General features: G+C 45.7%; 1 protein-coding gene across 4 annotated transcripts in view; it reads right to left on the bottom strand.

Moving 5' to 3' along the window:
- The window catches only part of HECTD1 (HECT domain E3 ubiquitin protein ligase 1), a 49539-nt gene that overhangs the window by 27319 nt on the left and 6251 nt on the right, over positions 1-15969 (bottom strand). For all 4 annotated transcript variants that reach the window (XM_069951199.1, XM_069951201.1, XM_069951200.1 and 1 more), the window contains exon 2: positions 7396-7639. In XM_069951199.1, the coding sequence (XP_069807300.1) occupies positions 7396-7535 (140 nt within the window). In that variant the 5' untranslated portion in view covers positions 7536-7639. The remainder of the gene's footprint in view (positions 1-7395; positions 7640-15969) is intronic.

Genomic DNA, 15969 nt, shown 5'->3' with positions numbered 1-15969 from the left:
CCTTAAAGTATTATTCACATGTGACTCGACTAGACAATGCGGGAGCAGTGTATATATGTTACAATGATGTCTACATCAGACTGTACGATGGGACATCAGTTCCTTCCTTCTTCTTGGTTTTGGTTATGTCCTATGATGCATCACTGCCATGTGACATGTGAGCTCAGTAGCAGCCTTACGCTACAACTGTGTAGGTGAGAGTAATAAACCCACGGCTGACATTTGTTGGTGACAAGATGACAAGAGCCGCAGGCTGTGAGAACAGGAAGCATGACGCTTATCCAACATACAGTTAAAGGGGTATTCCAGTCTTAAATTATTAACCCCATCCAGAGAGCAATGGGTTCAACATAAGAATGGGAACAATGGGATCACACAGTGCGCCATGCGGGTCCACTGCCAGTGCTCCAATCATTCTCTTTAGTGCCACCAAACACTTAAAGGGAACCTGTCACCCCCCGTGCTGGGTGAGAGCCCGGCCGACACCCCGCTAGAGCCCCTTATACTCACCTCGTTCCCGAAGTCCCGTTCCTGGAGCCGATCTCGGGACTAAGATATCACTGTGGGAAGCCAGGCGCGCTCGCTGCTGAGAGGAGTCTGACGCTCATATAGAATGGACTCACCTCAGCTGCATCTAAATACATACTGTCCCCCTTCCCTGGTGGTCTAGGGCGGGTATTGCCCCCCCCCCCCCCGCAACGCGATCCCCGCATCTGATACTGGCCGGTGTCTGCGCCGTAATGGCGCTGATCCCAGCTCGGCACTCTATTGTTTTCAGCTATAGCAGCCGAAAGCAATAGAGTGCCTATCTCATGGATCTATGCAGTATATCTATATTGCATAGATCTCTATGAGAGATCAGAGCAGTCATAATAGAAAGCCCCCCCAGGGGGAATAACCCTAACCCCAGGGGGACTTCTAGTATGTGTGTAAAAAAGTAAATAAATGTTTTTTTTTTATTAATAAATAATCCCCTCCCCTAATAAAGTTTTAAATCACCCCACTTTCCCCATTTTATAAATAAAAATAAATAAATAAGCCTAAACAACTGTTCATAACCAACCATCCTAATGATGGAAAGCATGACAGCAGTGTGAACAGAGCCTGACATACTGTACGATAAAAGAAGGGCCAGTGCATTCACTCTTGGTGCTAGGACAAGGCCAGATTGAAATACACAGAGAGCTCTTTTCCCCACTAATACACAGGTTATAAAAAAGCCTCACAGTTCTCAGTCAACCTATGTCTTGCTACACATTCCAATTCATAGTAATCCAGACGTCATTCCTAAAAGATTATCCTCGTTTTTCCATCTGCAGCTTAAACCACCAAAGCCATGCAGTAATTCAGCCCCACGCTGGATCGCCTTTCATACAGATGAATTGCTAGGAAACCACCTAGGAGTGTCCCTTGAAGAGTCTCTCCAATCACACAAAAAAAAATAATTATAAGTAATTGGGAATTACCATAACTGTATCTTTATAGGATTAGGAGCAGGGATGGGGAACCTTCTGCCCTCCAGCTGTTGCAAAACTACAATTCCCACCATGCTTGGACAGCCAAAGGCTGTCCAAGCATGATAGGAATTGTAGTTTTGCAACTGCTGGAGGACCGAAGGTTCCCCATCCCTGGATTAGAGTATTGGTTGGGGGTTTCAGCATTGTGACCCCCACAATCTCCTGCACCACCACCCCAACTACTTGAACTCTTATAGGTGAAGGGGCATGCTGTGGTTCTGGAAACAAATGCATGAAGCCATATGAATGGTGTACCTTTGGGCGACATTGTAATGTCTAATCTTTCCAAGCTGTGGTACAGCAATGTATTTAGTTACTTAATACTGAGAGGAAAAGATTTCCCAGAACTATTGCAGAATCTGTGGATAAAGGCGTAACATGGCGTTCCTGGGCTTTCTATTTCTGCCCATAAACACATGACTGGGACGTAACATTTAAACCCCTTTTCAGCCATCCCTTAGGGCCCTATTCCACCGGACGATTATCGTTAGCATAATCGTTAACGATTAACGATCTCAAACGACCGCTATTGCGAAAGACCTGAAAACGTTCACTCATTTCCATGGAACGATAATCGTTACTTATGATCGTAATTGCGATCGTTTCTTCTTCCGTATTTATTCGCTATTGCGTTCGTATCTATTGCGAACGACCGAACGATGTCTTAGGGCCCTATTCCACCGGACGATTATCGTTCAGATTATCGTTAAATCGTTCGAATCTAAACGATAATCGTTCGGTTGAAATGCAGTAACGATTAACGACCGAACGAGAAATCGTTGATCGCTTTATAAGACCTGGACCTATTTTTATCGTTGCTCGTTCGCAAAACGTTCGCAAATCCTTCGCATTGAATAAGACATCGTTCGGTCGTTCGCAATAGATACGAACGCAATAGCGAAGAAATACGGAAGAAGAAATGATCGCAATTACGATTATAAGTAACGATTATCGTTCCATGGAAATGAGTGAACGTTTTCAGGTCTTTCGCAATAGCGGTCGTTTGAGATCGTTAATCGTTAACGATTATGCTAACGATAATCGTCCGGTGGAATAGGGCCCTTATTCAATGCGAACGTTTTGCGAACGAGCAACGATAAAAATAGGTCCAGGTCTTATAAAGCGATCAACGATTTCTCGTTCGGTCGTTAATCGTTACTGCATTTCAACCGAACGATTATCGTTTAGATTCGAACGATTTAACGATAATCTGAACGATAATCGTCCGGTGGAATAGGGCCCTTACATATAACACTACCAACGTTTCATCAACTTCCAAGCTGCCAAAACTGAACAGAGAAAGTTGCTTGGGCCGAGTAATACTGTTCAATAAGAACAGAACTGGCTACAGCAGCTACAGTGCTTTATCATACTAAGTATAAAATACTACTGTCCCGGCAGGAATGGTCACTTTCTATTGAGGTCTATAAAAAGCCAGTCTATCTTTTTTTTTTTTTTACACACTTACTGCTTTAAAGTGCCCCTGTCGTTAATTTATTTTTATTTTTTTTGCAGAAATCAATAGTACAGGCAATTTTAAGAAACTTTGTATTGGGTTTTTTAGCGGAAAAATGCTATTTTATCATTAAAAAGAAACTTTAAGCTCTTCCCCCCCTGTCTTCATGGTTCTCTATGGAGAGGGGAGGGGTGGAGGGAGATGAGGCACCAAAACAGGACAACAAAGAGTTAATTTACAGCTACATCACCAGGCTCTCTCCTCTGAAGTCAGAACTAACCTCTCTGACCTCTGAATAGAGGCTTTCACACAGGTCCAACTGTGTAATCCTTTAAGTGAATGGAAGAGAGGAGGGGGGGAGGGAGGCTAGGGAAAGTCTTTATGAATGCAGATAATGGCATATTTGACTAATTAATCCAATTACAAAGTTTCTTAAATTATCCTGTACTATTGATTTCTGCACCAAAAAAAAAAAAACAACAGTGACACTTGAAAGCTAACATAAAAACTGCAGCTTTATTTTCAACTATATACGACTACTAAATCAGCGGTGAACGGTATATCCTCAGGATATGGCACATGTATCTGACAGATGTCTGTTCCACCCCTATGACCTGCATCTACCACCAGCTGTCATAACCGGGTGCTAAATGAACAGAGAGGTGGTTGGAATTACAAGAGCAGCAAAGCTCGCTGTGTTCTACTGTTTCCACATCTTAAAAATGAATGGAGGTGCATACAGCTTCTTCATTCGTTTTGCACCCAGATGCGGTGGCTAGTGGCTGAGTATGGAGGTCAGAGGACCCCAGTTTTGGAGACAGATGTAGGCCAAGGAGGCGTGAACCACACCTATCGGGCGTTTATGGAATATTATGTGAGAATTATGTGACCATGTGAGTTCAGCTTGACAGTAAAACTTAGAGCTAGGGAAGCCTGGCTCTCCAGCTGTTGCAAAACTACAACTCCCATCATACCTGGACAGCCAAAGCTTTAGCTATGATGGGAGTTGTAGTTTTGCAACAGCTGGAGAGCCAAGGTTCCTTGCCCCTGGTATACCCAAAATAGACAAAAAAAAACTTACATTTTAAGTGTACATTGTTACCAAAAAATGTAGGTGCTGTAATGTAAATTATACAAAAAGGTATAGCGTAACAACCAGCACTATTTAAGTTTAGAGACGCTCCCTTGGTTTTTTTCATAGGGGAAAGAATGGTGATGGTTGCTATTTAAGACTTAATAAACTAGGGAATATAAATTTTTCCATAGTAAAACTTGTCAAGTCTGTAAGAGTCGCTCTCATAGAGATCACTGTAAGAAGCTCATATGTAGAGCCATGTAGACAGTCACAGCAGTGTAAACATCAGTGCCGCCTCCTCTGCTTTGCCTCCTGGGATCTCATGTCATGGTATAAAGCTGTCAACACTGTACTAAAGAAGTGTAATGAGCTACTGAGCACACATGGTATATTCCAGGAGCCTCCTCTCTCTCCTGACATACTTATTACTTAAAGGGACTGCAAGACTTTAAATGCTGCATATGACTAGCCAGAGAGAGCGAAAGAGACTGTGCAAGTGCGCATCTTAGTGTACTATTACACGGGCCCATGGGGACCCGATAATAACTGTAAACGAGTGCCGATCTGCTAGATCGGCGCTCATTTACTGGGCCTATTACACGGCCCGATAATCGTTTAACAAGGGCTGCATGGACATCATTACCGATGTCCTTGCAGCCCTAGATTAAACTGTATACATTACCTATCCAGGCTGCAGGGCTCCTCTTGCGGTCTGCTTCTCCCTGGGTCCCAAGCGCTCTAGCTTTAGAGCGACCCCTACCAGCTGACAGGCCGCGGCGGTCCCGGCCTGTGATTGGCTGAGCAGCTCTGAAGCTGCAGTGCGCGGGACCCAGGGAGGAGCAGAACGCAGGAGGAGCCCTGCAGCATGGTCTAAACCTATATAAATGATCAGCGGATGATCGTTGTGTTTATTACATAGAGCTATAATCGACCGGATAGGGCTGATTCGGCTGATTATCGTTTCGTGTAATAGTACCCTTAGAGGGCGCACATCGAGGTGGTGTAGGCATGCGTCTATCTTTCCTCCGCAGAATCACATGCACGGTTGCTTAGAAGGGAAACTGTGGTTACATGGCCGCCAGTCCGCTTATGGTACAAACTGCTAAATCTGGGGCGTCAAACTCCCTGCCCTCCAGCTGTTGCAAAGCTACTATTCCCATCATACCTGGACAGCCAAAGCTAAAGATTTAGCCGTCCAGGCAGGATGGGCATTGTAGTTTTACAACAGCTGGAGGGCCACAAGTTTGACACCTGTGCAAAATGATGAATTCTATGAGGCCTAAACAGGACAATTATTAAAAGATTCATTAGGGAAAACTGCATCATAACCACATCAACAATGAATCCGTACAAAATAAGGGGCTTTACAACCATAGCAAAATAACAGCTGTAAGCAGCTTGTTTATTTCTTTCAGGTTTCTGAAAAATCTTGCCGTTTTTTTTCTCGGACACGGAGCCTCAGAATAGACACTTCTTGTTCTGTAGAGATCACTTCTCAGAAGTCATTTCATAATCAGCAAAGGAAGCATAACCATGAAAGGACACACAAGCATATAGTCATGATACCAGGACTTGGTTCCATACAGATACCAGCTCTTTTTTCTATTTAGATATTCAATACTAAAGCATACTTAAAAAGAAAAAAAAAAAAAAAAAAAAAAGACTGTGGATATAATGCCCCCCAGACAGTTTTTATGACGTATACTGTGTAAAAAATCTGACATTTTTTCTATACTCTTCAGGTTTGTACAATTACTGTGATACAATTAACGCACCTTTAATTTTACTACTTTATGAAAAGAAATGCCCTGTTCTGACCCCTATACACAGAAAAACCCTCACATGGCAGGCACTCAGCTTGCTGCCCATGTTCTCTGCATTATACTCTATGTGAACCCCTTAACTTTAACGTCCAGGGACATCATCATGATTGAGAAGAATACAGAGAGGGCTCACAACGCGAGCCCTCTCTGTACGCCGAGTACCGCAACTATTAGCCAGTGGGGCCCGATCACAGTGCTGGTTAGTTAACCATTCAGATGCTGTTGTCAATGTTAAAGGGGTTATCCAGCGCTACAAAAACATGGCCACTTTTCCCCCTCTCTTGTCTCCAGTTCAGGTGCGGTTTGCAAATAAGCTCCATTTACTTCAATAGAACAGCGTTTGAAACCCCACCCAATCTGGAGACAAGAGAGGGAGGAAGTGGCCATGTTTTTGTAGCGCTGGAAAACCCCTTTAATCCCGTCTCAGCACTTAATTCCTATGGGCTACAGCAGCCCATTGTAATCGAGTACTGATCTACGATATCTCTATAAGAGATCAGTGAAGTTGTGACCCCAGAGGCACTTCAAGTTACTGTAGGGAATTTTTTTTTTTTTTTTAAACATATTTGCTATTGACATGTCCGTAATCCCCTAAACTATTAAAGGGAACCAATCAGCCCAATTGGGCCAACTTACAGTCCTGGAGTATACAGCTCCTGAGCAGCTCGCTGCACGTACCATCCACGGCTGCATCAGCTTTATACCCAAGAAAATTAAGTTTAATATCCCTGCGCGTGGCAGGTAGTCATCTGGGCGGCTCCCCATCCGTGTGTAGTCACCGCTCTCTCTCTGTCAGCATGCTCGGTGGAGATGAGCGACAGGCAGAGAGGCCCATTACTGGCGCCTCTCCCTGTCATTCATTCCCGCCATGCACGCTGACAGAAAGAGAGTGGTGACTAGGCGTACCCACTAAACCCGAAAAAATTGTAATAAAAAGTTATCAAAAGGTTGCATATATGCAAGGTACAGAAAGAAAGTACACATCACGACACAAAAAAACCTTACACCTCAAACAGCCCCATAGACCAAAAAATTGGGCTCATGTGGGTGTGTAGGTGAAAAAATACAAGCACTATGGCCTTTTAAACACGAGGAGGAAAAAACTACGGAAAGTGGCTGAGGAGGGAAGGGGTTAAGCTGCGTGGTTTCAAAACAGATTAATCTTGGTAGTAGCAGCCTACTCAGCAGGTAGGTGTATTTTTTTTTTTTTCTTCAACTTAAAGGGGTTAGGCAGAATTAGAAAAACAGCTACTTTCTTGCCAAAACAGCCCCACCCCTGTCCTCAGGTTATGTGTGGTATTACAATTTGCTCCATTCACTTCTATGGAAGAGAGCTGCAAAACTCACACCCAAACGGAGGACAGGAGAGTTGGAGTTTGCAGAAGAAGGCGTCCATGTTTTTCTAAGCTGGGAAAACCCTAAAATTATACCCTTAAAACCCAATAACATCAAAATATAGATTAAAAAATAAAGGGAGGGGGAAAAAAAGGAAAAAAAAAAATTTTGAAAATTGTAAAAACTTACGTTTCAAAACAGCGGTCTACATTATCAGACATGAGCAGCAGCATGCAAAGTTGTTCCAAGGCGATGAGCTGCATGTCTCGCTCATCCCCCTGCCCCATCTGCAGCCATTCCAGCAGCGTATCCGGATCTACGTCAGCCATGACGGCTCTGCCTGGAGAGCAGCTTTCACACGGACCGTGGCGGCAGATCTATTATTCGGCTCTTGGTCTCAGCAGAGCGTTGATCTGTCTGCTGGGGCCCTCACCTGCAGAGAGAAGGAGCATGGGTTATTAATGTTACAGATAAAGCAGGTTAATCCCAGCCTGGCCGGAGGAACACAGGCGCTTGTGAAGTGTGAGCCTCGGCTATAAGCTGATTATGTATGTTCTGAACTCTATACTGCAGCTTGGTAGAAGACCAGAAGAGGACACAGACAGCCAGTGTAACACTCAATCCCCACAGAAACATACTACACCTGTCATAGGAAAAGGTCTGCTTTCATAAATAAGGTTCACACTCTGCAGACTTTACACCCAAAATCAGCAATGTAAAACAATGGTATGTTCAATCACCACTCACATGTAGGGGTTACAAAAAAGTAAAAAAAAAAAAAAAGAAAAAAAAGAGAAAGAATTAAAAATTAAGTATGACGTCACAAGGAAGACTGACTGCAATTGAACTGTTGATCTGGCTATTGTAAGCCTGACCCCTTAGCAATCTGTGTAGACTAGTTACACAAGATGGCACCCACTCTTATTGCACAAGGGGCCACATACATCTGGAACCTGCCTCAACCAATGTGAATCATAACACAATGTGAAAATCCATCATCATTATCCCGAGCCAAACCGGGCCCATCCGTCTACCAGGCACCTTGCAGCTCACCTCATTTACTTAGATCAGATGACTGTGTAGCGCTGGTGGCCTGTAACTACAGCCGAACTCCTGTTCAAGTGAATGGCTCCTGAGCTGCAGTAACCAGGTCCGACCATTACACAGTGAACAGAAACAACTTTTTGCAGTCCCATCACTGCATAGCACTACGAACAGTTGATGATTGGTGGTGTCAGCACCCTGCCGATCAGAGCCCAATGAGCAATCCTGTGGACAGATGAGTATATTTTGTACAGAAAATCGATTTAAACCAGAGGGGACTGGGGCAGCTAGGGGGGACTGGGGCAGCTAGACATACACCCCTCCTCCTCTCACCCCCGGCACAGGCGCTCTCCTCCCGGCCGCACATGGAGCTCCGTGGTCTCTGGAGGAGGCCGTGGGGACTGCCGGGTAAGGCGATCGCATCGCTGCAGGTCCTGGGGCTGTACAGCAGGATTGGGGGTCTGCACTGCCCACCCCGATCCTGCTGAACAGCTGCAGCGACGCGATCACTTTACCCTGCAGTCCCCACGGCCTCCTCCAGAGACCACGGAGCTCCATGTGCGGCGGCTCTGCTAGCTTAAGAGGTCGCCCGCACACCTCACGGCCCGCAGCCGCTGCACACCTCACGACCCGCAGCCACCACACACCTCACGGCCTTAACTGAGAGATAAAGTTACATGTTGCCAAAAGTTGTTTATGGAAAGGAAAGAAGAGAGAAGAAGTGCCCAGTAAGATACACAAGCAGAGCATGGCTTCTATTTTATCCCAGTGCAAGAGTCACAGGTTACACTGCTCAATACTGCACTATAATGTTCTCCATGCCGCTGTTGCTTCTGAGGGTGTGCTATAGAGATATAGGATCCCTGTATGCATGCATTATGTGCTGGATTTGGGAGACATCCACACACTATGTCAGATGGAGCCTGCAGAGTGTAAAATTATTGAAAAACGTCATATACAAGGTATATAATGGCCAGAAACAACACTACTCTTCATGTACACACACACCACAGAATATCGGAACAATTTGTTGGAAGGTCAGTGATAGTTTAGAGCAGGAATGTTGTGCTGCAAAAACTGAACACACACAGACGCTGCTGAGCATAAAGCTAGAAGAGAACCTGTGCTACCGCCCCCTAGAAAAACATCACAAGTGACACAAAGCAGAAGACACATTCCAGAAGACGGAGGAGGAGGAAAGCGGAACGGACTGTCACTAGTAAGTCACATGGAGTCGCTGGCAGCTCCACCCCCCGTGAGGAGTTTCCGCCTTGGAGAAACAGCTCTTAGAGGATGTGGTGTAAACATATAATCAACGTCCCTGTAATAAGAGCTATTAATATGCACAAAGGTGTCTCCTGCGTTTCCTTAGTCATAATAGAGGAGCGGCCCCACCAGGAATGACTGGCCCATACTCTCACATGGCCGGCTGCGTGTCTCATACATCTATGGTGCAATGTGGAGCTTATGCCTGGATTTTATCATGTGTGAATGTTTATGGTCATCTCTGGTGTATACATGTTTGTAGGTTTGATACACAGTATATATATATATATATATATATATATATATATATATATATATATATACATATATACATACACACACACACACACACAACACTTAGACTGAAACCCATTTTTGTAAGTAACTGAATCAGAAACCTGTAGTCCTCTCCTTCATACAGCACTGCTATACGATAAAAACAGCTGTTACAAAGCTACAACTCCCATCATACCTGGACAGGCATGATGGGAGTTGTAGTTTTGCGACAGCTGGAGAGCCAAGGTTCCCCACCTCTAAAATAAGAGGTATTCCGAGGGCCTCATCTAATAGATGAGGCCCTCGGAATACCTACCCCTCCAGCTTACCTCTGTGTTGACCAATGAGCCGGCAGAGCATGGTGTGCTAACCCTCCCCGCGTCCCTGCTCTCAGCTGTTCTGCTGTGCACTAGCCTGTATTACATTCTGGTTGCTATGAGCCATTTATTTACATGCAAGGAACACTAATTATATATTGGAGTGCATTCCTCTGAGCCATTACGCTGTTCTATATTCAATGGACTAGATAAGAGAATAGTGAACCAGCAATAGAAACATCTGAAACATCAGATAAGTGTCGGTTGAGCCCAATGTTTTCAGCCGGAGCCATGTACAGCTATCACCTAACAACAGGACGGAGGGTACCTATATGATCGTGGAGGGTGTGAACCCGTGCAATCACAAGACTCCCAAAGCTCAGGTCTGAGAACGCCACTCCATAGACGAGCGCTGCACTTGACTGTCTTCAGCACTCCCCTATACAACAATTTCAGATGGGAGTCAGACCTCATCATAGACTTCTCCCCTATTTTGTGTCACAGATGGCAAACCCCTTTAAAGGGGTTGTTCACCCAAAAAAATTCTTTCAAAGAAACTGGTGCTAGGAAGTGCCGGAAATTTGCAATTTACTTCTATTAAAAAAAAAAAATTATTGAGTCCTCCAGTACTTATCAGCTGCTGTATGTCCTGCAGGAAGTGGTGTATTCTTTCCAGTCTGACATTGCTCTCTGCTGCCACCTCTGTCCATGTCAGGAACTGTCCAGAACAGTAGCAAATCCTCATAGAAAACCTCTCCTGCTTTCGAGACTGGAAAGAATACACCACTTCCTGCAGCACATACAGCAGCTGGTAAGTATTGGAACACGAGATTTTTTTTTTTTTTTTTTTTATAAAAGCAAATTCCAAATCTCTGCCACTTTCTTGCACCAGTTGACTTAAAGGAAAAAATTTTTGGTGAACTACCCCTTTAAGGGCCTGTGTAGAGGCATTACTTACTAAAATCAATGCCTCTACATCTACATCGCAGCCCTCTAGTTTATGCAGAACTACAATTGCCACCAAAGCTAAAGCTCTGGCTGTCCACGTATGATGAGAACTGTATTTCTGCAACAGCTGGTGGGCTGCGAGGTTGGAATCCCTGCTCTACGTTACGCAATGGGAGGTACATGCCCTATCACAGTTTCATACAACCAATGATCTTCTGATAGGTCGCAGATACATGATTTCCAAGAACTCTACAGCACTGGGAGATTCCTGTTTCTATGAATAAGGTACAACAACATGTGACAACCTATTGAAATAAATGGCAGGCTGCATAAACTGATGTGTCCCACTTCTGGCAACAAACATCTCCAGCTGAGAAATAAACAGAGTAGTAGACATTGCTGGGCCATTACAGGCGTCACATCATAAACTGCAGGATTTCTAATACTAAGCCCCATTATCATTCCTGCCCGACAGAGCCATCACAGGTACAGGCGCTTGTAATGTGACGCTTCTCGGCCAATCATATGGTGACCACTGAGACGTTTGGATACGACGTCAGGGCTGAGATACATTCATCATCTGCAGAATGGCTCTGGAGCTAAAAGCAGCCGGCACAGTTATGGCGGCTGTCATGGTGTCAGATGTCACATGACTTTCAGACTGCTGTGTCCTTCTGTGACTGTGGCGACTCCTATAAATGCAGTGGGGCAGGTATATTATTTGTGAAGATCTGGTTGGCACAGCAGGCTTGCCGTGTAAATGGGCAATATCACATGTAAAACTTCTGTCATATTATAGAATCACGTCCAAAGTTTTAAATGGTCAGGGTCTGTGCAATCAGATCCTCACCGAATACTAGAGTTAAGAGAAGCGCTAAGCTAAGTGCTTCACTCCCCAGCTTGTTACCATTTATATCTCGGCAAATGAGATGGGCTCCATTGTAAAAGCACCACTATACGAAACGATTATTGGCCTTACTTGGCCAATTACCGGCTGTTCAGGCAGATAATCATTACATGTAACAGCGCATGTTGAAGGCAACAAACAGCCGACATGCTGAAAGATCCGGATCATGTCAGTGACGGTCAGCTGCTTGTCCCTCTGTGTAATAGGAGTAAGGGCAGCGCCAACTTCAATGGGCAGCCCCTCCCGCTCGTGGTCTGTGCGTTTAATAGAACAGGCAGCGAGCAGGGAACGAGGGGGAAGCGAGCTCTGACCTGACAGGCGCTTGTGTCCCCCAGAAATGTCTAACCCTAGACATGGTTGAAGTGCTGTAATCTGGTCACTACATCAGTAGATGGAGATTTAGGCGTTTCTGTTCATACTGCAGCTACAGCTGGTTTTAGAGCAGGAAAGCTTTTTTTTTTTTTTCCTCTTAAGGGTACGTTCACACTTACCGGATCCGCAGCAGATTTCATTTAAATAACTGAACACCGTATCAAATCTGCACCATCAAATCTGCTGCGGATCCTGTAGGTGTGAACGCACCCTAAAGGTTTTGTGGTCTTTACAACAGTTTATGCAATATAGACTTTTTTTAACTAGAAACAGTGACTCGCATATTTCCTAGAATTCCGTTTTCAAGTTTGCTTCCAATATAGGTGCAGCCACATCCGCCACCAAAAAGTTAAAAAGTGACAGATCCCAATGATGCGCTGCTGCACCTGAAATATAGACAATATAAAATTGAACTTTTTTTGTGTTTTGTGACCAGTACTAAGATGAATGGGGCTATAACTTTAACTATGTGATTGGTAATGTTACTAAAGCGAATAAAAAAAGGGCCAACATGCTGGTTGGTTTTTATGCCGACTGGCGTTTCGATGAAGAGATTAACAGTTCGAAAAAATTATTGTTGCTGTCGCTTCAAGGCCATCTCACACACTCAGGGTGAATCTTTGTAAGACTGTTTAAAAGAAGTGATCTGTGAATTATCAGTGAGCGACCAGCGATGATTTGAGAACATGTTGAAGGACCACAATGATTTCATGCTCGTTGCTTGATCGTTCGCTGTGTTTACACGAGCAGATAATCGCTCAAATGCGATAGTTATTGCGCATATTTGAACTATTATTAAGCTTTGTAAATGGACCATTAGTGGAAGAGAAGAAAATTACTTAAATAACTTCACAGGTACCAGATCGCAGAGGATATTGCAATGGAAATCCGTGGAATCCGCTGCGAGTTCCATTGTGAAATCCACTGCAATTTCTGCTATTGTCATTTTCTATTGGTTTACATATTCAAAGCTGATTTTTCAGCATTTAAAGCCCCTTCCAACTTAACCCAGGGCTGCTGCCTGGTTAATCCGTTACCCATCTGCGCTCCGGCTCACTTCTCAGACTCCTGACATCCAGCTCAGCCTATGGGTCCTATTCCACGGTCCGAGGAGGGCCCGATCAACGATGTAAACGAGCGGCGATCTGCTAGATCGCCGTTCGTTTACTGGGCCTATTCCACGGCCCGATGATCGTTGAGCGAGCATCATACATTACCTGTCCAGGCTTCTTCTCCGCGCTGTCTTCATCCCCGGGTCCCGCGCGCTCTATCTTCAGAATGGCCGGTCAGCTTACAGGCCACACTCAGCCAATCACAGGCTGAGGCAGTCCCAGCCTGTGATTGGCTGAGCGCTCCGTCAGCTGACCGGCCATTCTGAAGATAGAGCGTGTGGGACCAGGGGATGAAGACAGAGCGGAGGAGAAGACCTGACAGGTAAAGTATGCTGCTGCTGCTGCTTGTCAAATTGTCGGTCGCCCGCCGTGCACCGCTATTCAACCGTAGCGATGCGCGGTGGGGGAACGATTATTTTAGGTCTGGCCCTAAATGAACGATCGGCTGATCGTTCTCTCTATTTCACCGAACGATAATCGGCCGAATCGGGCCAAATGGGGCTGACCCGGCCGATTATCGTTACTGTGGAATAGGGCCCTATCAGTGGCTGCGGCGTGGTAGCTCACTGACTGGCTGAGCGGGATGTCAGGGAGCCGGGAGCCTGAGAAGCAAGCAGGAGCGTGAACGAGTGCAGGATTAAAAATCTGCTGCAAGTGTGTAACCCATAGAAAATAACAGCACCAGGAATTGCAGGGGATTTTGCAGAACTTGCAGTGTGAAACTACCCTAATGAAAACCAATCCTTGTTGGGGGTCTCCTGTAGTGTCGGGGGATTCGGGCTCTGTGGTCTTCAGGTCCGGTAAAAATGAATTTTAATCCTGCACGCAAGGCAGGGGGAGAGCTAGTCATCTGGGCTGTGACTAGTCACGGCTCTCAGTCCTGTCAGCGCGATCTGCAGGGTGATTGACAGGCAAGGAGTGGCCACTAACACATGAGGCCCTGGGGGTGACAGACCTTTTTCATGGTATCCCAACATATACTGTAATGGGGTAATTTCAAGGGTCGGGGCATGTTACATTTTAACACCACAAAAAGAGGGGGGCTTGTGAGAGGAATAGCTGTAGCGTAGGTTGAAGGACAATAATCTAAAGCACAGGTGTCAAACTCACAGCCCTCCAGCTACAGCTTTGGCTGTCCGGGCATGATGGGAATTGTAGTTTTTCAACAGCTGGAGGGCTGCGAGTTTGACACCTGTGCCTTAGATTATGGGTGCTGTGTAAAAACACAGTATTGTGTGATCCAACTCCAACAGGAACAAAGCCTGGCACAGGACACATGTATATACTGTACAAGGCCTGTGTACACAGAACTTTATACAACCAAATGTGCACAAAGAACAGGTTTTCTGCTCATGTACAACCAAGCAGGAGACTCGTATCACCAATAAGCCGGAGGGAGAAAGGGATCAATTTACCAAGCAGCAGATTGTAATTCCACTCATCCTGGAGCGATGGCCGCCCCTGCGCACAGCAACAAGTCATCTACGTCTCCTCCACAGACAGGAACCCCCAGGCTTACAGGCCAACTCTCCAGAGACCGTAACTAAATACAAACTTACAGGAAGGGGTTAATAAAAGCAATAACCTAAGGTCATAACTACATGTACTGCATGTTCTGTGTACATAACAGCATAACCACCATGACTATGCAGACACAGACTGACCGTACCCAAGGAGGAGAGGCTGATCCCAAGCTGGCGGGACACTAACCTGAGCTGTATACCACACCCTCAGGGGAGATCATACAAGGACTGGGCACTAACCTGAGCTGTATACCACACCACCCTCAGGGGAGATCATACAAGGACTGGGCACTAACCTGAGCTGTATACCACACCACCCTCAGGGGAGATCATACAAGGACTGGGCACTAACCTGAGCTGTATACCACACCACCCTCAGGGGAGATCATACAAGGACTGGGCGCTAACCTGAGCCGTATACTGCACCACCCTCAGGGGAGATCATACAAGGACTGGGCACTAACCTGAGCTGTATACCACACCCTCAGGGGAGATCATACAAGGACTAGGCACTAACCTGAGCTGTACACCACACCACCCTCAGGGGAGATCATACAAGGACTGGGCACTAACCTGAGCTGTATACCACACCACCCTCAGGGAAGATCATACAAGGACTAGGCACTAACCTGAGCTGTATACCACACCACCCTCAGGGGAGATCATACAAGGACTAGGCACTAACCGGAGCTGTATACCACACCACCCTCAGGGGAGATCCCTGAGGGTGTCCCCGCTCCCTGATGTCCTGCTAGTCCTTCGGCCCGCTCTTAGCACTGTGTGTAGTCACAAGTTGCTCACCATCACGGCACTGTCCTGGTGATTAGCTGAGCGGCTTGTCACTTCACACAGTGCTAAGAGCGGGCCGAAGCTAGCGGGACATCAGGGAGCACGGAGAAGTATGTAGGTTATTTTTTTTTGTTTACAGTCACCAGCCGTTGGCAGCGCATCGCTATTACATGTAGCGTTGCGTGTCCGATGCCCGTTGATTTTAGGTC

Source organism: Dendropsophus ebraccatus, chromosome 13 (assembly GCF_027789765.1).
Source record: "Dendropsophus ebraccatus isolate aDenEbr1 chromosome 13, aDenEbr1.pat, whole genome shotgun sequence".
NCBI lineage: Eukaryota > Metazoa > Chordata > Amphibia > Anura > Hylidae > Dendropsophus > Dendropsophus ebraccatus.
The sequence above is the reverse complement of the archived record's forward strand: the minus strand, read 5'-3'. Positions and strand labels throughout refer to the sequence as shown.